This window comes from Gekko japonicus, unplaced genomic scaffold (genome assembly GCF_001447785.1).
Source record: "Gekko japonicus isolate JY-2015 unplaced genomic scaffold, Gekko_japonicus_V1.1 scaffold1684, whole genome shotgun sequence".
In the NCBI taxonomy this organism is placed as follows: Eukaryota; Metazoa; Chordata; class Lepidosauria; order Squamata; family Gekkonidae; genus Gekko; species Gekko japonicus.
In genome coordinates, this window is record NW_015168705.1 from 232257 (window position 1) to 253737 (window position 21481).

General features: G+C 44.0%; 1 protein-coding gene across 1 annotated transcript in view; it reads left to right on the forward strand.

The window, feature by feature from the left end:
- PPP4R4 (protein phosphatase 4, regulatory subunit 4) overlaps positions 1–21481 on the forward strand; it is a 128676-nt gene that overhangs the window by 48826 nt on the left and 58369 nt on the right. Inside the window, 1 exon segment of the mRNA XM_015415517.1 lies at positions 14822–14924. Within this exon segment, the coding sequence (XP_015271003.1) occupies positions 14822–14924 (103 nt within the window).

Below are 21481 nucleotides of genomic sequence, written 5' to 3' on the forward strand. Positions count from 1 at the left end.
CTTGGACTGGATGGGCCACCTGCCTGATCCAGCATGGCTTCTCTTATGTTCTTATGTCTGGGGCAAGGGATGCTCTGTATTCTTGGTGCTGGGGGGGCAGTGGGAGGGCTTCTGGTGTTCTGGCCCCACTGCCGTACCTCCTGAGGGCACCTGGTATTTTTGGCTGATGTGTGACACAGTGTATTTATCTTTTGTATATGGTTTCCCATTTGTGCTTACCTTACAATAGTAGGCTGATGCAGTGCTAGGGGCAGGCCTTCTGTGCTGCTGCTAGTCTACCAGTGGCTCTTAGCCACAAGGTATAGATAGGAACTCTCAGTGTGGGGCAAGTGATGCTCTGTATTCTTGGTGCTTGGGGGGGACGACAGTGGGAGGGCTTCTGGTGTTCTGGCCCCACTGCCGGACCTCCTGAGGGCACCTGGTATTTTTGGCTGATGTGTGACACAGAGTGTTGGACTGGATGGACCACTGGCCTGATCCAACATGGCTTCTCTTATGTTCTTATGTCTGGCGCAGTGATGCTCTGCATTCTTGGTGCTAGGCTCCTGGAGTTTTGGCCCTGCTAGTGGACCTCCGGAGGGCACCTGGGTTTTGTTCAGTGTTTCCTCTAAGTGCAAGGTAGCTAACAGTTTTTTAGCCTCCGGCTCATACATTTTTGTCTTAATTCAGGAAAGATGCCTCCAGAGCAAACTAATTTATGCAGTAGCCAAATTGCTCACTCATAGCTTTAATGCCAGTCGCTCACAAAGGAGCATCCCGAGATGTGATATCAAAGTCATGTGACAGGAAGAGGGGGAGCTGGACCATAACCAACAGACCAAAAGGGCCAAGGACAAGAAACAAAAAACAGTAATCAAGAGGTTCCAGTGATGTCAGGGGGTGTTGGCCTTATGACACACTTCCGGTGATGCCAGGGGGTGTAGCATATGCTAATGAGTTATGCTAATGAGCTCCGGCAGCTCTTTTTCTACAAAAAGACCCCTGGTTTTAGATATGATTATTGCATTAACTGTATACTGGTTTTTAACTACTATAAGCCGCCCTGAGCCGCCTTGGCAGGAGGGCGGGGTAAAAGTCCAATAAATAAATAAATAAATAAATAAATATTATAGCTCTTAACAGTTGCAATAAGGCAGTTTTATCTGCTCTCCCATTTAGTGGAGATGGCCTGCTTCTTCTCTTGAAGCATGTTTTTGAAGTCAATGTTCTGAGATCAGGGAAATCATGTTGCAAAAATGGTTAAAGACCCACTCTCCTTATGCATACAATCTAAATCACAGCCTCATGTGGCTGGAATTTTCTGAGACCTGCTAGGTTTTTTTAATTTGTGAAATTCTCCACCCCTTTAAAACAGTGAATTTCACTGGAATATATTGGGAACAAACATTGGCTCATTTCAAATATCACACTATGTGATGACACGATTAGTGATCAGGAGCCCAAATTCTCCTCCCCTTCCTTCTGCCCTTGGTAGTGTGAATTCCCTTCTCCCTTTCCTTACAACTGTGGTTTACCAAATTCTGCAAACAACATATATGTGCAGCAGAATGGGGTGGCAGAATGGAGCTTACATTCCAGGCTGCTGGTGGGGCATGCAGTTTTTGAATTTTTTATGAAAGATTCCTTAAAAGTAAAACACTAGCATAACAGCAGGACAGTTCTGGTGTAGTGTGTTTCCTGCTGTTCTAGTTTTTAGCCTTGCAATTATATAGATACAGATGGTTGCACTGAATAAGATACGAAAGTAAACCCTTGTTATCATTAACGAGAGAAAGCCAGAGGGAAGGGGTTATTCCAGTTGCCGGACTGGGGCTTGACAATTAGGGAGCATCTTGCTTTTACTATACTGTTTACTTGTCCTATGTTCTTTAATATTTCATAGAAATTCTTTACAAGCTGTTAATCCCTCTCATGTGGTCACAGAGGTGAACAGTTAATTATCATCTATTTCTGTACTCATTTTGGTATCCCTTGTGAACGCTGTGCTGGTCTTGTATTGGTAGGCTGGTAAGGCTTGGACTGCAAGATATTAAGGGGACTGCAAGATACTAAGAGAACCATCTATAGTAGCTGCTGAGAGGAACACAAAGGCTTTTTAGGAGTTTCTTGATGTCTTAATTCGAATGAATAATGTAATAAGAATTTGATCCTTCCGTCTACTGTGGAGAGTTCTTTTAATGCCACTGGAAAATCAGCATCAGAATTAAAACCAACAAATCGGGTTTCCTTTAACCTCTAGAACCTTCATGTTTCAGCCTAACTAGAAAGCCTGTGCTCTCTATTCATCTGGGAACAATCTATTCCTTCTTATGCATGGAAAGGACCTCCATAGGCATTCTATGGAGCCCTCCTCACTGCTTCTCAGCTGGGTGTGATGCACTGCAAACAAACCCTGCCATCCCAATTACACAAGACTGTCCCATGCCTCACATATGGTTATCTAGCATCCTGCTGCTGCTGTACAGATCCCCATTGTGTAGCGTGCTACTCACGGATGTTGGGTTCTGTCTAGACTGTTATTGCACCAGTTCCTGATTTCTGATTGTGGAGATGACTACTGGAGCTGAGTTTGTATGGCTGTGCATACCTCTCCTTTAAAACTAAGATTAGTAGACATAGGCTGCAATCCTAAGCAGGTGTACTCAGACAGGTCTTGTGTTATTCAGTGGGGTTTACTCCCAGGAAAGCATTCTTAGGCTTGCAGTCAAAGTGCTTTTATTTCTTGATTGCTTGCATTTGGTCCTTTAAAGTTATTACATTCTTTGTTTCTGCATTTAATAGAGAGAGGGGTTTTTTTATGACCCATTCTGAACAGGGATTCATGGTCATACAAATTCATACCTCATTTTATATGTCTTTTAATATTGTGTGAATCAGTTTGGTTTTCTTTTTTTTAGCCTGCCTATATGGCTCTGTAGAACTGTCCAGGAGGATTACGTTCTGTGTGTGGTTGTGTCCAGGAAAGTAATTTTCCTGAAGATTTATTCTTTTCACTGTCATTATTCCACCAAGTGAATTTTATGCTGTGGAGATTTTGAAAACCATACGTATGGCTTGGGTAACTGGAAGAACTGCGGTTAGGTGAACATATATGCATATGGTGGAATTCTTTCAGAATCAGACTGTTTTGGAAGGAAATTTTAACAGCTGTTCCTGGAGAACCCAGACGCTGTTTCCTTCCCCCACAAAATTATCAAAGAAGGGTATCACATTTTCGTTCCTTGTTTTCTGGCAGCAAGTGGAGAAACTGTAGCAGGACTGTGGGATGTACAATCTTGGTTGAAAAAGTTCTGGGAGTTAGCGTAACTATAGAAATACCTTTGTTGATTAAACCAAGAAATGATAGAATTAGAACTGGCACACTGAGAGGGGGGGATCTGCAAGGACATGTGGGGAACTTGTCATTTCCCCCTTCCTCGCCACATCCTTTCCTTTTCCCAAAAGCCCCCATAGCCTCCCCACTTTCTTGCTTCCTTCTCTCCTTTCCACCCACCTTTATCTCCCCTCCACCCCGGTCTTCAGCTTTCCTTCCTCCTTTTCCACCGGCAGCCTGTCCCCAAGAAAACTGTGGCAGAGTTGTGTGGTTCCAGCTGAGATGGGTCAATTTGTACTGGGGGAGAGTCTTCAAGGACTGTCGAGCGGCACCCCACTTTGTTCTGCATTCCTTCCCCCACTATTTCCTCTTTACCTCATCCCAGCAAATCCCATTTCTCATCTTTTCCTGCTTCTTTCTCAACTTCACACTTACCCAATAATCCACATTTATCTGCTCACCATCTTATTTATTGAGTTCATTAATATCTTCCCTTTCTGCACATTGGGGATCCATTGTAGCTTACATCATACTCCTGTTTTCCATTTTATCCTCACAACAACCCTGTGAGGCAGATCAGATTGAGAATCTGGCTCGAGGTCACCCAGAAGAAGAAGAGTAGGTTTTTATACCCTGCGTTTCGCTACCCTAAGGAGTCTCAAAGCGGCTTACAATTGCTTTTCCCTTCCTCTCCTCACAACAGACACCCTGTGAGATAGGTGGGGCTGAGAGAGTTCTGAGAGAACTGTGACTGGCCCAAGGACATCCAGCTTCCCAAGGACATCTATCTGGCTACATGTGGAGGAGTAGGGAATCAAACCCAGTGAGTTTCCACAGCAGAATAGAGATCTGAGGTCCCAGTCTGAAACTCTACACTACACTGCACTGGCTTTTGTGTTGTAATTGCTGTTGAACAGTAGCAAGCAGCCTGGCCAAGGTGAGTCAGGCAATTTGGGTGGTATCAAGTTGCTCGGTGGTTGCTGCTAAGCCTTACCTCAATGAGTCTTCCCTCAAAGGCCAAAATGGCCCCAGAAAGGGTGCCCCACCCCCTTCTTTTTACTGACAGAAATCAAAGAGAAACCAAGCCTGGAATGCTAGCCCAAACTATTGTGGTTGTCTAGCAAGAGCCATTGAGGGTATCTGTTTATTAAATTTACCGGCACTTCTTTTTAACTGCCCAATGTATTATTTGGTTTAGATTTCTGAGTTTTCTGCAAACGTGAAACATTTTTCAAGTTTGTCAAAAGATCAGTCTTTTCTGCCCATCTCTCCAATTCCTGGATCTAAGTATCTTCATGTATCTTCATCTTATATTCTAATATACTGCGCTATTAGAATATAAAAGTGGAGACCCAAAAGAAACTTGTGGGAGTGGCCATCTCATTCCCTCTACCTTTGCTTTTTCCCCTCCCCCCCACTTCTCTCAGTCTCCATCTCCCTCACCTTCCCTTGCTTTCTGTCTCTCTAACTCCCTTATGCCTCTTGTCCTTCCCTCTTTCTGCCTCCCCTATCCTAGTGCTCTTTTTTTCCATCTCAACTTTCTTTCCAACTCTTACAAACACCAGCATGCCAGCTCTCCACCCCAGCAACAGCGCTGCTGACTCTCCTGGCCACCTGCCTGCCTTGCAGCTTCCCTGCCCCACCAACAGCTCCCCCAGTTCTCCCAGCTGCGTGCCCAGCCGCTCCCCCAGCAATTATGTCGTAGACCTGCCTGGCCACCTGCCTGCTTGGCAGCTTCCTGCCCGTCATGGTAACAGCACTGCTAACTCTCCCACCTGCCCGGCAGCTCTCTGCCCACAGTAATGGTGGCAGTGGCTTGGCTGGCCGCCCACAGGCTCCCCCCCCCCAACTTCAACCAATGGCAACAGCAACACTGCCAGCCTAGGTTCCCTTTAAGCTGCGCCAAGCTGTGCTGGCGCACCGATTTCCCGTGGCCAGCGCAGCAATTGTTACCACAGCTCAGGGGCGAGAGGTTCCTTTCCCAATGGCCATGCAGCATGGATCCATTTGCTCAGGCAGCACAGAAACACAGCAGTATGCTTTGTGTTTCCCGCCTCCCCTCAGCTGCGGTTTGCTTGCCCTGTGAAAGGGGGCGCTGCTACCCTCCCCGGCAGTCCTTTGCCTCGTGCTCCTGGAGATACCCTGGCCCAGAAGGAGGACTGCTCTGTTGGCCAGCTTCTACTGTTCCTGAGGTGAGCTGCCTGGTTGCTTGTTTTGTCTTGGGGTGGGGAGCCGGGCTCAGCAGCGTGCTAGAGGCGATCTGGCGGCTTCTGGTGCTTTGCAAAGTAACTCTCTGTTAACTTAAGCCTGCAAAGTTAGTTGGGAAAGTGTGTGTGGGGGGGTAGCCGGGCTCAGTAGCCTGTTAGAGGGGATCTGGTGGCTTCTGGTGCTTTGCGAAGTGACTCTGTACACTTAAGCCGCAAAGTTAGTTGGAAAAGGTGGGGGAGAGCCGGGCTCAGCAGCGTGCTAGAGGCGATCTGGTGGCTTCTGTGCTTTGAAGTGACTCTCTATGCCCTTAAGCCTGTAAAGTTAGTTGGAAAAGGTGTGTGGGGGGGAACCGGGCTCAGCAGCGTGCTTGTGGCGATCTGGTGGCTTCTGGTGCTTTGTAAAGTGACTCTCTGTGCACTTAAGCCTGCAAAGTTAGTTGGAAAAAGTGGGGGGGGTTAAGTAATACAAATATGTTTCATATAAATAAGTTTAATATAAATATATGGCTTGTAATACAAATGATAATAGTTTATATGTTGTTTGTATGCTTGTACACTTTAATAATTTTTTTTTAATGTCGGCCCGCCCACAGTTTTAACGCTAGGACCACTTTTGGCTCACAGGATAAAACTTCTCACGAGACTGCACACCTTAGAGGGAACATTGCTGCCGGCTGTCTGCCTGGCAGCCCCCCAACCAGCAACAGCAGCATTAACTCTCCTGGCTGCCCACCCAGTAACTCCCCCCTACACCAAAAACGTGAGCTAATCTCCCGGCCATCTGCCCACCTGGCAGCTTCCTCCACCCAGCAGTCCCCCCCCCTCCCGAATGGTGATGGCAACTCTTCCAGCACCTTCCAGCCCACAATGGCTCCAGTGATCTCCTTACCTGCCTGGCTGCAGCTTCACTGCCTCAGTGCAGGCACAGACAGACCTTTTGGGGGGGACTTAACCCCCCCTGTATTGTTTTAATGTTTTGATATTTTTCTACAAACCTTGGGGACTAGTTTGCAGAACTGTGTATTTACAGTCATTGTGGCCCTAACCCACAGATTTAGATACCCGCAGATTGGGCCACACTTGACTATTAGCATATACAAAAAAAGGTGCAGAAAATATCATCTTCTCATGTCCCTGATTAGAATTTTACAGATTCAGAAGTACATAAGAGTAGCTGTGCTGGATCATACCTGTGACCCATCTAGTCCAGTAACCTCTTTCCGACAGTAGACAGTCAAATGCCACAGAAGCGAGTCCATGAACAGGACTGGCAGACGGCAGCCCACACCTGCTGACTGCTTCCCTTTCTCTGACCGTCAGAGGCATTCTGCCTCTGAGCTATCGTGGCTAATAGCCACTGGTAGACACCCTCCATAAATCTTTCCCAGCCCTGTTTAAATCTATCTAAGCCAGGGCCGTCAGCATCAGCACATCTCAAGTTAGTGAACTCTACAAGTTAACTATCCATTATGTGAAGTAGTACTTCCTTTCGTAGGTCTCGTATCTGCTGCCGGTAAGCTTCACAGGGTGGCCCTGATTTCTAGTGTTATGGGAGAAGGCGAAAAGCTTCTTTCGATCAATTTTCTCTATACCATGCATCATTTTGTGGACCTCCATCATGCCACCCCTCGGTCCTCCTTTTTCTAAACTAAAAACCTCATAGGCAGGCGCTTGAACCCATGCTTGTTTCGATTGTCCTTGCCTTCAATTTGTGTATGCAGGCGGTTTTATTCTCAGCGGCTTTCCTGATGATCCCTATAATAGAATTATTTATTTAAATATTTATACTCCACATTTCTGTCTAGTGGGGACCCAAAGTGGCTTCCAGACTCAGTGTGTCCTCCATTTTATCCTCACAGCAATCACCCTGCGAGGTAGCTCAGGCTGAGAGGGAGTGGCTGGCCCAAGGTCACCCAGCATGCTTCCATATCATAGTGGGGATCTGAACCTAGGTTTCCCAGTTTCTGGTCTGGATCTTGATCTTGAAAAAAAATTCTCTGCACAGTGAGTTGATATTCTCAACAAGTTATTCACTACAATCAAAGTCTTTTTTTTTGGGGGGGGTGTCTGTCATTGTGAACTCAGACCCCACTGTTGTATATGTGATATTAGGATTTTTCAGTCCCAGTGTGCATCTTTTTGTACTCATTTACATTTAACCTGCTATTCTGTTGCCCATTTGGAGGGGTGATTTTGGAGCTCTACTTTCACTACCCTTGGGTTTTCACCATTCTGAATAATTTGGTGTCATCCACAGACTTTGCTACCTCACAACATGTTCACCTTCAGGTATAGGTCATGTTTGAAGAAATAAGGTGGAATGAGTACTATTTAGCACTGGTTCTAACACAAACCTTTGGCCAAACATTACTGCTCATCTTTCTCTACTGTGAAAAGTATCCATTTATTCCCACCCTCTTTTTTTCTTTTTTGCCGTATAGTTGCAGCCAACTTATGGTGACCCCATAGGGTTTTCAAGGCAAGAGACAGTCAGAGGTGGTTTGCCATTTCCCACCTTCCCCACTCCTCTGCTGCATAGAGCCCTGAGAAGAGGGCAAGAGAGAGTGACCTTCCCCACTCCTCTGCTGCATAAAAGGGCAATCAAGAGCCCTGAGAAGAGGGCAAGAGAGAGTGGGGAGCAGACAGGGAAAGGATCTGCTGTCACCCCCTCGACCAAAAAGAGCTGTGGCTGCAGTGATAGAGCTTGATTTAAGCACCATAGTGATGGCTGGTGGAAATCAGTGACCCTAAAAGGAGTGAGATAAGACTCTATTAGCATAAAGGACTGATTTGTAAGTCCCTTTTGGTTGACTTGCCCCCTTGGCTGGCTGTATGGTTCACCTGTAGTCAAATCACTTACCTGGATCCACTGGTAAGAGAGGAGTGGGCAGACCCCAGGGATTCTTATGTTTAACAAGATGCTTGTTGACCCTCTTGACACTTCTGCGGATTTCCTTTTATAGAAATCAGAAAAAATTATGGCCACAGCAGTAGGCAGGAAAGATGAAAAAGGACAAGGGGCAAGGCAGAGAGTTCATTTAGCTCTTAGGAATCCCTATGCATTTCACTATGAGTTTTGCCAGGGGATCTTCTACAGAGAGTTTTCAGCTCCCACCTTGCACAGATCCCCTGTTGAAACTCATAGCGAAACACGGAGGGATCCATAAGAGCTAAATAAACTCTCTGCCTTGCACCTTGTACTTTTTCGTCTTTCCTGCCTTTTACAGAAGCCATGTTGATTCCTCTTCAGCAGGTCTTGTTGTTCTTTAATAACACTTTCTACCAGCTTATCTGAGATAAACCTTCAGCTGTAGTTTTTGAGATCCCCCTTAGGATTCTTTTGTAAAAATTGGTGTGACTGTCTATTTTCCAGTCTTCTGGCAGAGAGGATGATATCAATGAAAAATTACTTATTTTAGTTAGAAGGTCAGTAATATGATTTTTCAATTCTTTAAGACCTCTCAGTTGTATATTGCCCAGACCCAGAAGTGACATCATTGCGTTGGGGGCGCTCTGGTATTTGGGCGAAACGCTATGAGTTTTTTCACCCTCAAAGCATAGAGGTTGCCCAAATACCAGAGTGTCCCTGCATGATGTCCCTGAAGCAATGGCATCAATTCCAGGTGACATCATCACGTCGGGGACATTGCACAGTGACATCCCTGCTTAGGGGTGGGGTTTCCCCCACCAGCCAGCTGGTCCACAGCGGGGAGAAGCCCCTGAAACTGGGGGATCCCTCACCAGGACCGGGGGGCTGGGCAAGTCTACCCTCCTAGCAACTGTTGGGGGATGGGGGGATTAATCAGGAGAAAGAGGAGGGCCCAGGCCACATTGTTGGCATCGCACAGGAAGTGACATCATTGTGCTGTGATGTCACTGCAACACTGGTATTTGGGAAAAGGCTCTATGCTAAAAATGGCTTCTACCATAGAGTTTGTGCCCAAATACCAGAGTGTCACCTGGACATCACTAGTGTGATGATGTTATTTCCTGTGTGACGCCAAATTGACTATAAACACTGGAGTTTCGAAATGCTTTCCTGTACTTAGTGCTCCTAATAAAGGGAAGTGTTTGTCAGTCACACCTGAAGGAATAACTGTCTTGTGTGTATTTTGGTCTGTCTTTTGGTGTTAAAACTGTCAGAGCCTGGCCATAAAATGATAAATCATTTCAATTCTGAAGAGTTAGAGGATCACCAGATCTGCTCTTTCAGTAGCAGTAAAAGAAAAATTTTCCACAGTTGGAAAATTACTGTTTGTGTAGGTGCTGAAAAGCCTCTGCTTCACATTCTGAATTGGCAGCAATCCAGGATCTTGGAGCTTTTTTTCTTTTTAAGGTTAAGCCCTCCCTTTTCTTTAGAATTGTGATTCTCCATATTGTTATACCCCTTTTTGCTTTAACATGCAGCTTACACAAGTTCCCTCGCCCTTGGGCCAAAATGAATGCCCCTCCCCCATTTTATTGGATAAGTACTAGAAATATCCTCAGCATATATAGAGCACTGCAGTGTGACATACTAGTAGGCGATGTTTCAGAGAGTCGCTGTATTGGTCTGCAGTAGAACAGCTAGATTCAAGTCCAGTAGCACCTTAGAGACCGCAATATTTTGGTCTTATATTTGATGAAGGGAGCTTTGACTCTCTTGTTGGTCTCTAAGGTTCTACTGGACTTGAATGTAGATCTACTAGGGTATGGTTGATCAGATGTATAAGAATGTGATCCATGTATTGCACAGAATTAATATCTTTCTGTTAAGACTCATGTTGGAAGCAGTTCAACACTTTGCAATAGTTTGAGGGACAGACCTTGTGTACGTAATGTTTCCATCTGGCCTTTCTGGCAAATTTTGCATATGTGTGAATGTATTAAGAGGCATATAAACACATGGAACTGCTTTATACTGAGTCAGACAGTAGATTCATCTAGATGAATCTTGTAGGTCTTGTAGAAGACTTTCTCTGTTCTGCTACATGAAATCTTTTAACCTGGAGATTGAATCTGGGCCCTGTGCAGGCTTGTGTTGTAGTAGGGGTGATTTCCGCCAGTTTGGCTGCAGTCCCCTTCATCACATCCTGTTGCTGCTTCTGTGGATCTACTGATGTTCTGAAAAGTCTTTTGAGTGCTGCAGTGGAAAGAGTCGAACTGGCAAAAATCCCTTCTGCAAACTCTGTTCATAGTCCTTTGGGATCCCATCCAGTATTCTTTTCTTTTTTTTTAATCCCCGAAGGGATATTTTTTATTTTGCAAAGACTACAAACTACAAAGAAATATTAGGGAAGGGGCTAAAACTAAGGATAAAGGAAAGCAAACCACACTAAACTAAAACCCCAAGAGGAGGAGATCTTTTCACTGTTAGTAAAAATGTTAGTACAATTAGTTTTAGTATCACAATATGCTTGTAGAGTTCTTGCTTATAACAATTCGCTATTTATCCCATCCAGTATTCTGTAGGAGTCTGTTAGAGTCAGGAAGTAGGCTGGCATTTTTAATGAGGACACTTTAATTGAATCTTGATTTTTATTTCAAAGTGGGTAAGTTATTCTAACACCAGACTTTTTGCATGTGTTATAGATTAAATGAGCAATGGGTACTCTTAAAGGGATCTAGACATTTTCCCTGCAGGAAGCACTTCTAAAACTATTGATACTCATTATTTTTTGTCGTTGAGGGACATGAGATTTTTCTCTCATCTGATGTATCAGTAGTGATACTGGGTGTGGTTTGGAATGGGAAGCCATAAATTCCTGGAAACCTATTATTTAGTGCCTGTGATTTTAGTAGAAATGAACAGCATAATTTACCTCATGCCATCTTTGATATATAAATGTATTTGTTTAGGTTAAACAAAAATAAAAACCCTTCTTCTGAGGCCAAATGTTCCTCCTAATATGACAAGCAGTGAGCAGATGATTGAGCTGATAGTGAAAGCTATCATTTTAGGTCCGCAGGGCAGCCAGATTTATTTATTTCTCTATTATTTATTTAAACATTTTTAGCTGGCTTTTCTCCCCAAAGAGCTCTAAAGTGGTTTACAAAAAAAAAAGGAAAGAGATTCCAAATTACAAAAACAGATAGACAAAGCAAATGAAGACAACAAGCAAATACATCTGGACTGGGCTGGATCTGCCAAGCTATTTTCGCTCCTGGGTTGCAAGCCAAGAGCCCTTTGGCTTTTGCCTGTGGCTCAGCCTGGGCTAAATACCTGCAGGAGGAGGAGGAGGAGGATGGAAAAAAGTCAGCCTAGATGGACCTCAGCTGCTGCTAGTTTGCTGCCAGGAACCCAGCAGGATCTTCATTTCCCCCTTCTGCATTGTGGCATGATTCAAATCAAACCATAATTAGAATGATCCCATATTTACCACTTCCTGCTCTTCTTCTTCCCACTCAGTCAATTAGTGTCTTCTGTGTTATCACAAACCATATCCCACCATTACTTCCAAACTGGCACACTATAGTCTGCACTTGCCCTGCAAACCAAGATAATAAACCACAGATTATCAGTGGTTTACAGTCCTGATGTAGAGAACAACTCAACTCCCTCTTTGTCCAGTTGGATGTAATGGTGAAGTATGGTTTGTGTTAAAGCAGAAATCACTTATTAGCTTGGATCCAGCTGTGTACAAGTGGAAACATAGACATAGTGCAGTTCCTGTTACTGCAACACTTTAGGGCAGGGGTCTCCATGGGAGCCCATGGGCTCCATGGTGCCAGCTGACACCTTTCCTGGCACCCGCCAACGGTTTTCCAAAAGTAGGTGAGGCCAGATGAAGCTCCTCCCCAGCAGGGCTTCTGCTTGGCTGTGCAGATTAAAACAGCATTGTTTCAGTGGCAGCTGCCACTACAGTGTTGGTTTTATTCTCTTCCGTCTTTCTGTGTGTATTTTTAAATATTACTCCTTTTGTCCCCTGCACTTGGGCTTATGTGGCTTCACCTCCCATGGTGGTTATGTTGTGGTTGGCTCCACTCCCCATCGTGGTCATGCTGTGGTTGTGCCCGTCACCCTGTGTCAGAATTCTTGTGTTTTTGCTTGCACAAGAGCCTGAATGGAAGTGGAATTTTGTGCAGGATCCAACCCATTGACTCCAGTTGTGGGGCAGAAGAGCTCGTTCACAAAGCACAAGTCATGACGTTAGTGTGTGGTATTGCATTTGAGTCATATCATATGAAAGGCCTATATCCTTATATAGTTTAAGAGAGGAAACACATGGAAATAAGACCTGTTGGGGGCATAGACTGCTTAGTTCTCTACTTCCTGGCATATTCTTGGCACACGCAAAAACAAGAGGGGGCAGAGATTTTACAGCAAAGAGCTTGTTCTGCCCACACTGGTCTTGTACTATCCGTTTGAAAGTAAGTGAGCTAAAATGGACGTAAGTGTCTTCATACCGTCCTAACTTGATTGCTCTTTGGGAAAGTATCAATATCAGGAAAAGATCTAGAAAGAACTTTTCTAAATGCAGCAATAAGTGCTTCAGGTTTAGTGATGTCACTTGCCCTTTAAATACATAGCAGTGTATGAATTCAAATCGTGTTTTTCTGATTCTGGAGACAAATGGGAAAGGTTGCTTGTGAACACCCAGACTGGTCTGACTACCACTGGAAATGGTGCTGGACAAAAGGCGGGTCTGATAGAGCAAGGCATTTTTAATGAGATTTGTGAAAGACCCACCTTTACATAATAATTGCATGTGAAGAGGACATACTTTTCTAATCTATATACTATTAGCCACATGTGGCCATGATCTCCGAATCGCTATATCCATGGATCGGGGCTGCACAGAGATTATCGAGGTCTTTCTGCACACTTGGGGGACTCTCCAGGTGTACAGAAAAATCTGAAATGTTTAAATTTCCCCAAAGCAAAGTTTTCTGCTTTGGTTCTGGGGTGGCAGCAGTTGCAAAACCCTGGAGCCTGGCCACAGCGATGGCTGACGCCAGAAACTGCTTGGGTCATGGCCACTTGGAGCTTGGAGAGGCTCCTGGACAATGCTGTGGGGAGGGGGAAGGCTTGCTGAGGCTTCCTTCCCTCTCCCCATTCTCGGTGAGCCCCCCTTGGAGCAGCTCCAGACAAGCTGCCGAGAGACGGAAAGGTGTGAACGAAGTCTTGGTGAGCCCTCCTGGAGCAGCTCTGGATGAACTAGTAGTTGGGGGGGGGAAGGTGGTGAGTCCGGCAACTGCAGAGAGAGCATTCTCTTCTGTAAAACTGAAGAATGTTAGAAATTACAATGGTTAACTTGGCAGAGTACTAGTTGTAGGTCTCTGTTTGTGGAAGGGGACATAATTCTCCCCTCAGTTATTTAATTCACAAATTAAAATAAAGTGGGTTGAGTTCTGCAACCCAGTCGTGCAAGGCTGCACATCTCCCTCACTTTCCCTTCCTCCCAGCAGTTTCTTTCAAGGCTGGGAAAGTGGATTCCTAGAGCTGTGTGGCCTGACTGGAGTAATAGCTATGTGGTTTGGTGGGCTGTGCTGAGGGAGAGGGGAAGAGGGTGAAATTTGTCCCTTTTCCATCAGCAGAGTTGCACTGACAGAAGAGGCACACACGGTGATTATGCCTGAGTGCACAATGGTCCCGCATCGGTTGCCAACCTTCTGATGAGGCCTGGAGATCTCCTGGAATTACAACTGATCTCCAGATAGTCTCCCTGGAGAAAATGCTGCATTAGAGGGTGAACTTTGTGGCATTATACCCCACCGAGGTGCCTCCTCTCCTCAAACCTTGTCCCCCACAGGCTCCACCTCCAGGACTTTCCTAACCCAGAATTTGCAGCTGTAGAATTAGCTTTCCCGGGGTCAGAAATGGCTGCTGAGGGAGAGGGAAATGGGGATGATCTGAAATGATTGTATCCTTCTGCTGATGAATTACTGGATCCATCCCACTATTTTGTTGCTTGTCATATCCAAAAGTCAAAATTGTTTGTAACAAGTGTTGAACGAAATCCCCCTTTGGAGCCTTGTGATGCTGGTTGAATGATTGATTCTGCATTATTATGCTCAGCTTAGCACTTTCCTCCATTCCCTGCCTCATCAATGAGTAACGTTTTTAGCAATGTCTTACTTTTTATAAAAAGAAAATGAATGCATCCTTATCACATTGGAAATAGAATGTTTATATTCTGTTTTGCTGTGCCTTTGCTAGTTAATCTAAATTTCTGTTTATGGATGTTTTTACTTTCAAAGCAGTAAATCAGAGTGATTTCTAATCTTTCCCATGTTGCAAATATGAGCGGTAGCCGTTCATCTCTGTTAAAACTGATCTAACTATAAAATGTTAAAACAACTGTGTTTTTTGTTTGGTAAGTTCTGGTCAGGATATCCAGGGAACGAGCGTGGTTGCGAATCTTCCAGTCTTGATGCGACAGAATCCTGCGGAGACGCTTCGGAGAGTTCTACCAAAAGTGAGAGTAAGTTTAGAATGATTTATTTTGAATTATTTCTTTTGTCTTGGTTTTTAAAAAATATTGAGTACAGCTCACGCCACAGTCATGGCCGTGACAAAGCCCCCAATGGTCTTAATGGCTATGGATTTGTCTTTCAAAAATGAAGGTAACCAAAGAACAAAATGACATGCAAAGTATATATTTATTCAGAACTATGTGAATGACTCATATATGGCAAGATAAGAGGTTGGATCCAAAGGTGCCTTTAGGTGGGGGGAAGGGCATCCATTATATCCATGGACACACATACACTTTAACAGACCTTATATAGAATCAAACCATTGGTCTGTTTAGGTCAGTATTGTCTGACCAATGGTATGGCTCTGTATAACGGTTTGGTTCTGCCAAGTTATTTGGTCTTTTTGGGAGGAAGTAATTACTCATATCAGGTTTTTTTTTAAGTATTCAGTGATCTTAGAGGATGCTTATGTACTTTTAAACTATTTCCCTGTCTTCTGGAGACTGATGGTCAGTGAAAATGGGCCCTCCATGTTGCTAAAAGACTTATATTAAACACTGGAGATATAAATAGCCACCTCCAGTGGATTGAGGACCTTTCAACCTTATCAACATTTGAACATATGGCATGTAGACAACAATTGAGCATGGACATATTTGTAGATATTTGGAAACTTTTTATAGATGCTTATATGTAGTCTTGCCACCATTGTCATATTTGTTTTATATTTATTTATTTATGTTTGGAGTAAAATAATTTCTAAACATTATTTTTAAAAATTGTCAGTATTGTCTATTCTGAATGGCAGTGGCTATCCAGGGATCCAGACAGAGGTATTTCATATCACCTACTACTTGACCGTCTTAACTGGGGATTCCAAGCGATTGAACTTGGGACCTTCAGTATGCAAAGTAGATGCTCTATTGTTAGTATTTATTATTGTTTTTAATTACTACATCTTTCTCTCTCCCTCCTTCTAAGGAACTTTTTCTCTCCTCTGTTTTATTCTCACAACAACACTGTAAGTTAGGCAAGGCTAAGAGACTGTGACTGGCCCCAGGTCACCCAGTGAGCTTCATGGGATGATAGGGATTTGAACCTAGATCTCCAGTTCCTAGTCTGGTGCTCTAATTACTGTGCCACACTGGCTGTCTACCGCTGAGCCATGACACCTGTTTTTTCCATTTGAGATGGAGCTCTTGATGCTGCATCTCATGCTGCTCCAGATTGTTCCCCGATACTCAGGAACAACTTTTCAGGTGGTGCAAAAGGTTGCAGGAGGGAATGGGGAAATCCATTCCATGAGCAGAGTTCCCAATCACAGTGCCTTGGATCCAACCCGAGGTTTCATATGCTTGCTATTCAGGTGAGATTTGTTCTGTTTGTTGCATGATCTAGGAGTAGCAATGCAATATGTTTCTGATGTCTGCTTCCAGTCAAGAATCTGACCGTGAATTTTTCTTTTTTAACAAGAAAGAGATATGCAGACAGATTCTGACACCAAAGGGCTCATAACCTAAGTTTGATCTATATGAGGAAAGCTTGAAGTCTTTACAATTGTAACAAGAACACCAAATAACCTTGTTTCCTTTTACCAACTCCCAAACCATCTTATTCATTCATGGTCCTGTTGACTTTGCATACATCACTCATGGTGTAGAAAGCTATATAACTACCTTTGGGTACCAAAGGGTTAGGATTTGTGTTTCTCAAGCAGCAAATCATAATGCTGTATGACAAACACTTCTGAAACTAGGGGGGAAGCAGTATCTTTTTCAGGAGGGCTGCTGTTCTAAAAAGAAAAAATGAAGGATTCCACTGGACAAGCACATACCCGGTTTGCAGGCATAGTGGATTTCACTATATAGACTCCCCTGAGTAATCTGCTGGCTCTGAACTCTAGCCTAACTTCTCCTTAGTTTTTCATAATTCCATTATTGCTTTAAAATGCTCCATTTATACTGTATATTGGATCCAGTGTAGGAAGTAACTCTTTAATAAATGAGTTCATCCTCCACCAATTACGTGTTAAGAACTTCATGCACTGGGAATCGTAGAAGAGATGAGATGATACAATAGTAGCTGAAAATGCTGGAAGTGACATCCACATGTTGGGACATTGCATGGCGATGCTCTTGTTTTGGGGCAAAAATCCGGTAAAATCAGCCTCAAATCATAGAGTTTTGCCCCAAAACAAGAGCATCGCTGCACGACATCCCTGACATGCCAACGTCACTTCTGCGAGATGCCAGTGCATCAATGGGGTGGTGCTTTCCCCACTGGCCAGTGGTGGACAGAAGCCCCTAAAACTGGGGGGTCCTTCGCTCCCAACTGTGGAATGGCAACCGTAGTACAGAGTTAGGGCCATGCATTTGTCACGGTCTCATCTCCCCAGTACTCAGCTCACTCCTTTTTGCCTGCTTATCATGGTTTCCGTGTTGCTTTTAAATCTTTCAAGCATTTGAAAGTCCAGAACCCCTTTTGAAGGGGGAAGCAAAACCAAGGTGGCAGGCATTTCTTTTTTTAAAAAGCAAGGGTGTGTCAAAAAAGAGACCACACTGTTTTTTCATTACCCTAAATGTACTTATTTAATGGATCTAAGGATCTGATTTTGCATTCTAGCAAATACGCTGATACTGTTTTAACATTGGAGTGACCCCCCCCCCCAAAAAAAAAAGTCATAACAAACATCCGGTTCCTTCCTTAATGAAATTTGAATCCAGGATATTTCCTCCTCAGTCTGATTAACAGGAGGTATTTAGATTATGTTTTTAATCAAAGAAATGCATTTTCTTTTAGCTTTCTGCTGTGTGCCTGTCATCCACAAAAGGTTTTTATCAGCTGTTGTTAGTGCCTAGGTATGTGGCCTTCTAGTAAGGAAGCAGTGGGAGTTCTAATGATAATTTGCTCCTCTTTAATTGGTTGAGGATGTGTGTGGCATTTGCAATCCTGCTGACTGAAGTTTGGGAACACATCAGAACATTTGTTTGTTGCCTCTTCTTTGATTTAATTTTTGAATAAAGTGGCAATTTTCTAATTTAGCCTAAGGCCTCTTTAAGACTGATATTTCCAGCACATTTTCCTTCCGCCTCTTTCTTCCTGTGTTCCCCTGAATTATTTGATAGATTTTAAAGGTCAACCTTAATAGTGACTGAGGAGGCTTTGGGGGAAGATAAAACCAAGTGAAAAGGAGTAATAATTGTAACTGCTTGCAAGAACCTCTGACTATCATTGCTAATAATTTGTGCTAATCATCTGCATGGAATAATGACTGTTATTCTTATGTAGTGCAATGGTTACAAATTGTGTGGTTCAATTTTCTCTTTGAAATGGCAGTATGTGTAGGAAAACCTAGTATGCTCATAAACTGCAGCTCTTGTACACACAATATTTTGTGGTAAGAATATTCTCTTGGATTACTAACTAAACCACATGAAGAGTGTAAACCTTCCTGTCCTTTCTGCTTCAAATTCACCCTCCCTCTCTCCCTTTACTACAAAGGTCTTGCAGTATGATAGAAAGATTCACAGACTTTGGGGAGAGAGTTTCACAGTCCTTAGAAAAAGAGAATGAAGAATTGAACTGAAGGACCACATCAGTACAACATTTCCTGCTACCCATAGCACCTGTGCAGGGGCATAATTCAGATGGGGACTACAGTGCAGTTGGAGAGTGGGTTTGACTTCCCCTCCCGTGGTTTCTCCAACCAAAACTGTCCCCCCAGCCCCCCCCCAGCAGAGCAGTTCACATCCTGAGCAGAATATAACTGCCATAATCTTCAAATGAGCAATGAGCAGTGCAAGACTCTGTGCAGCTCCAGACTGCTGCTGAGTGGTGCTTCCATGCACACAGCTTAGAGGGAACACTGCCCCTGAGCTGTTATTAGATCTAGAAGGGGGGAAAGTTAGGCATAGAAAAGGCACCTTTCCCCCTCCACACTTCCAGGACATGATGGGAAAATGTGTGTGTTTGTTGAATTTGATCAGCAAATATATCTCTGGGGGGAAGGATTAAATTCTCCCACCTGACACACAGACCCTGTAGCTGTGCTCTAAAGGGAGGTCACTATTTAAGAAAATACCGTGTTGGCATGCCATCTGTGGGAGTCTCAGCAGGGCCATTGGTGAATCGGTCCATACCAGAAGGGCTGTCAGCACAACCACAGAGCTGCGGACCTAAGTGCCTATATAAAGGAGCAGGAGTGTAACATAGGGAAGCAGAGATTCACCCTGGCTGCAGATAAGAAGAACTGTATAGCTCCCCATTACTGCCTTTCCCATGCTGGGCTGTGAGGAGGTAGTGGGATGGGCAGAGCAGCAGACAAGGTGTCCCACAGGAGAACAGCCCTGGTGTTGAAGCGTCTTTCCCTTTCTGTAGCATCCTCGGATTCAGTGACAGAAGTGGCCTGTGATGAAGTAAGCACGCACCCATTATTGGAGGAGGGGCATGGGAGGTTTGGTGCCTAGGGCTGGGGCTGTGCTTGGGCCCCACAGCACCCCACAAGTGACTCCGTGAAGACCTGTTCATGGGTCTCCCAGTGTCTCAGGAGGCAAGAATGCCCAACATTCATGGTTCTTCCACTTGATCATGCATTAGACCAAAGGAAAGAACAAGTCTCATTAAAAGTGCTGTCCCATGACTTTGCAGGTCTAGAAGGACTTTTCCTAGGAGCTGTGAGTTAATGGCACCAATAGAACACAGTTAAGACTTGCAAGGCACATCTCCATTTGTTGCTCCTATCAGTCGGTGCAGAATTGAATGTGATTCATTCATTGTAAAAGGGAGAAGGAGCTCATCTAGCATCATCCTTATGACAGGCATCTTACTGGGTCAGGTGTCAGTTCTTGCACGTCTCAGCTAGGCTGGGGATTCCTAATCCTGGACTGGAATAACCTGGGGGAAAAAGGTCTCATTTGTCTTCCCCATATAGTATGACCATGTGCCCTACTGTCTCACTTTGCTTCCTCTGCTGCCTCCACAAGAATGGAAAGAGACTCTGAGCTACACAAAGGATACCGTTAAGTGTCACCCCAACCTTCCACCTGAGTTTTTTAGTGGCAGGAGGCAGAGGAAACAGTCAAACTTCAGGACTTGGCAGTTAGAGGCACCCTGGAACTATTTGGCATTGGCCTTCGGGTTTGGCACCTGTGATAAATGTCTTATGGTATCTAATAGGGAAGACAGCCCTTATTCTGGTTTCCTTCCTGTTGCCAGTCAGCCAGCTGGTATGTGGGAGGAGACTGGAAGGACAAGTTTAATGTGCATTGAACCAGGCACACAAACTGGAAGATTGCTTCTGGAGTCTTGGAATACATGCAAGTACCTTCAAGCTACTTACATGTATTAACTATTCTGACAGGATGGTTTCAGAGGCACATGGAAGCACTCCAGAGTCTTTAAAACTGTCATATTGTATGTGATCTTCATTAGCTTGTTTCTCTGGAGACAGTGGTTCTGTATCCAGTGCAGGTTTAAGACCTTGGGTTTAGGAGTGTGTGATTTTGTTCCTGTTACAGATTCCATAAATGTATTCAAGAGTTAAATGCCATTTGTTTCTGTGCAGGTGAAGCCTGAGTTAAATTCTTAGCATTACTGAATTTCAAAAGTCTGGTTTATTAATTTGTTACAGCCCTTCTCCCTGCTGTCTCCACTTACCAACCCTGTAGCTCAGTCCACTCGCAATATTATTTTAGAGCTGCTTGACCCCTGCTTGCTTTGTGTGCTAATGATGAAAATGATGTTTGTCCTCCCCCCCCATACTGATAAGTATTTTAATCCTTTTTGTTTGATGTCCAATAGTTATTCTTTAAAAGTAATCCATTAGAACTCCTGAATGTAGAAAACATAAACGCATTTGGATTTTAATTAATTTTATTTTAAAAACTAGCAAGTTGTACCCACATACTTTTTCTTAAGCATCATTTTTGGGCACTACTCTAGTGTATGATCATCTGATGCAGGCCTGCAACTCATCAACTTTAGTTCTTTGTAGAATAATGAGAAGTATTTGTTGGTAGTCCCCAGCGAATACATCAGTGACTGCTACCATAGTTATTTCATTCCAAATCCTGCTGTGTACAGTCTAAAGTTTCCCGTGCAGCATTGTGAGACTTGGTATGCACTCCCAGCAGTATGAGTTTATATTCTTGTAAAACTGTAGCTTTTATTGTTCCACTAACAAAATTGCAAGTTGGTTGATCAGCAGTTGACATATTTAAAAGTAGTTGCAGCTGAAGGGAAATGTGGATGCCTTAGGCACTTGCTTTTTTGTTTTCTTTACAAACCATTCACAGAACTTACCTTCTTCTCCATCTGTGTAGGTACAGCTGAGGCTTCAGCTTGTAGGAACTTCTGATTTCAGCAGAAGTCTATGAAAATAGATGCCTGGAAGACTTTCAGTGGTTGCTAGAACAACTGTTGCTTAAGGGTTACAGAGAAATAAGTTCAGAGAAGTTGTTAAGTGCACTGCCTTTGATTTGTAAAGGAGGGGATGTTCTCCACTCTCATCTGTGAGGGTTGCCAGTAGGTCACTTCAGTGGGAAAGTTCCACTACCACACTGTC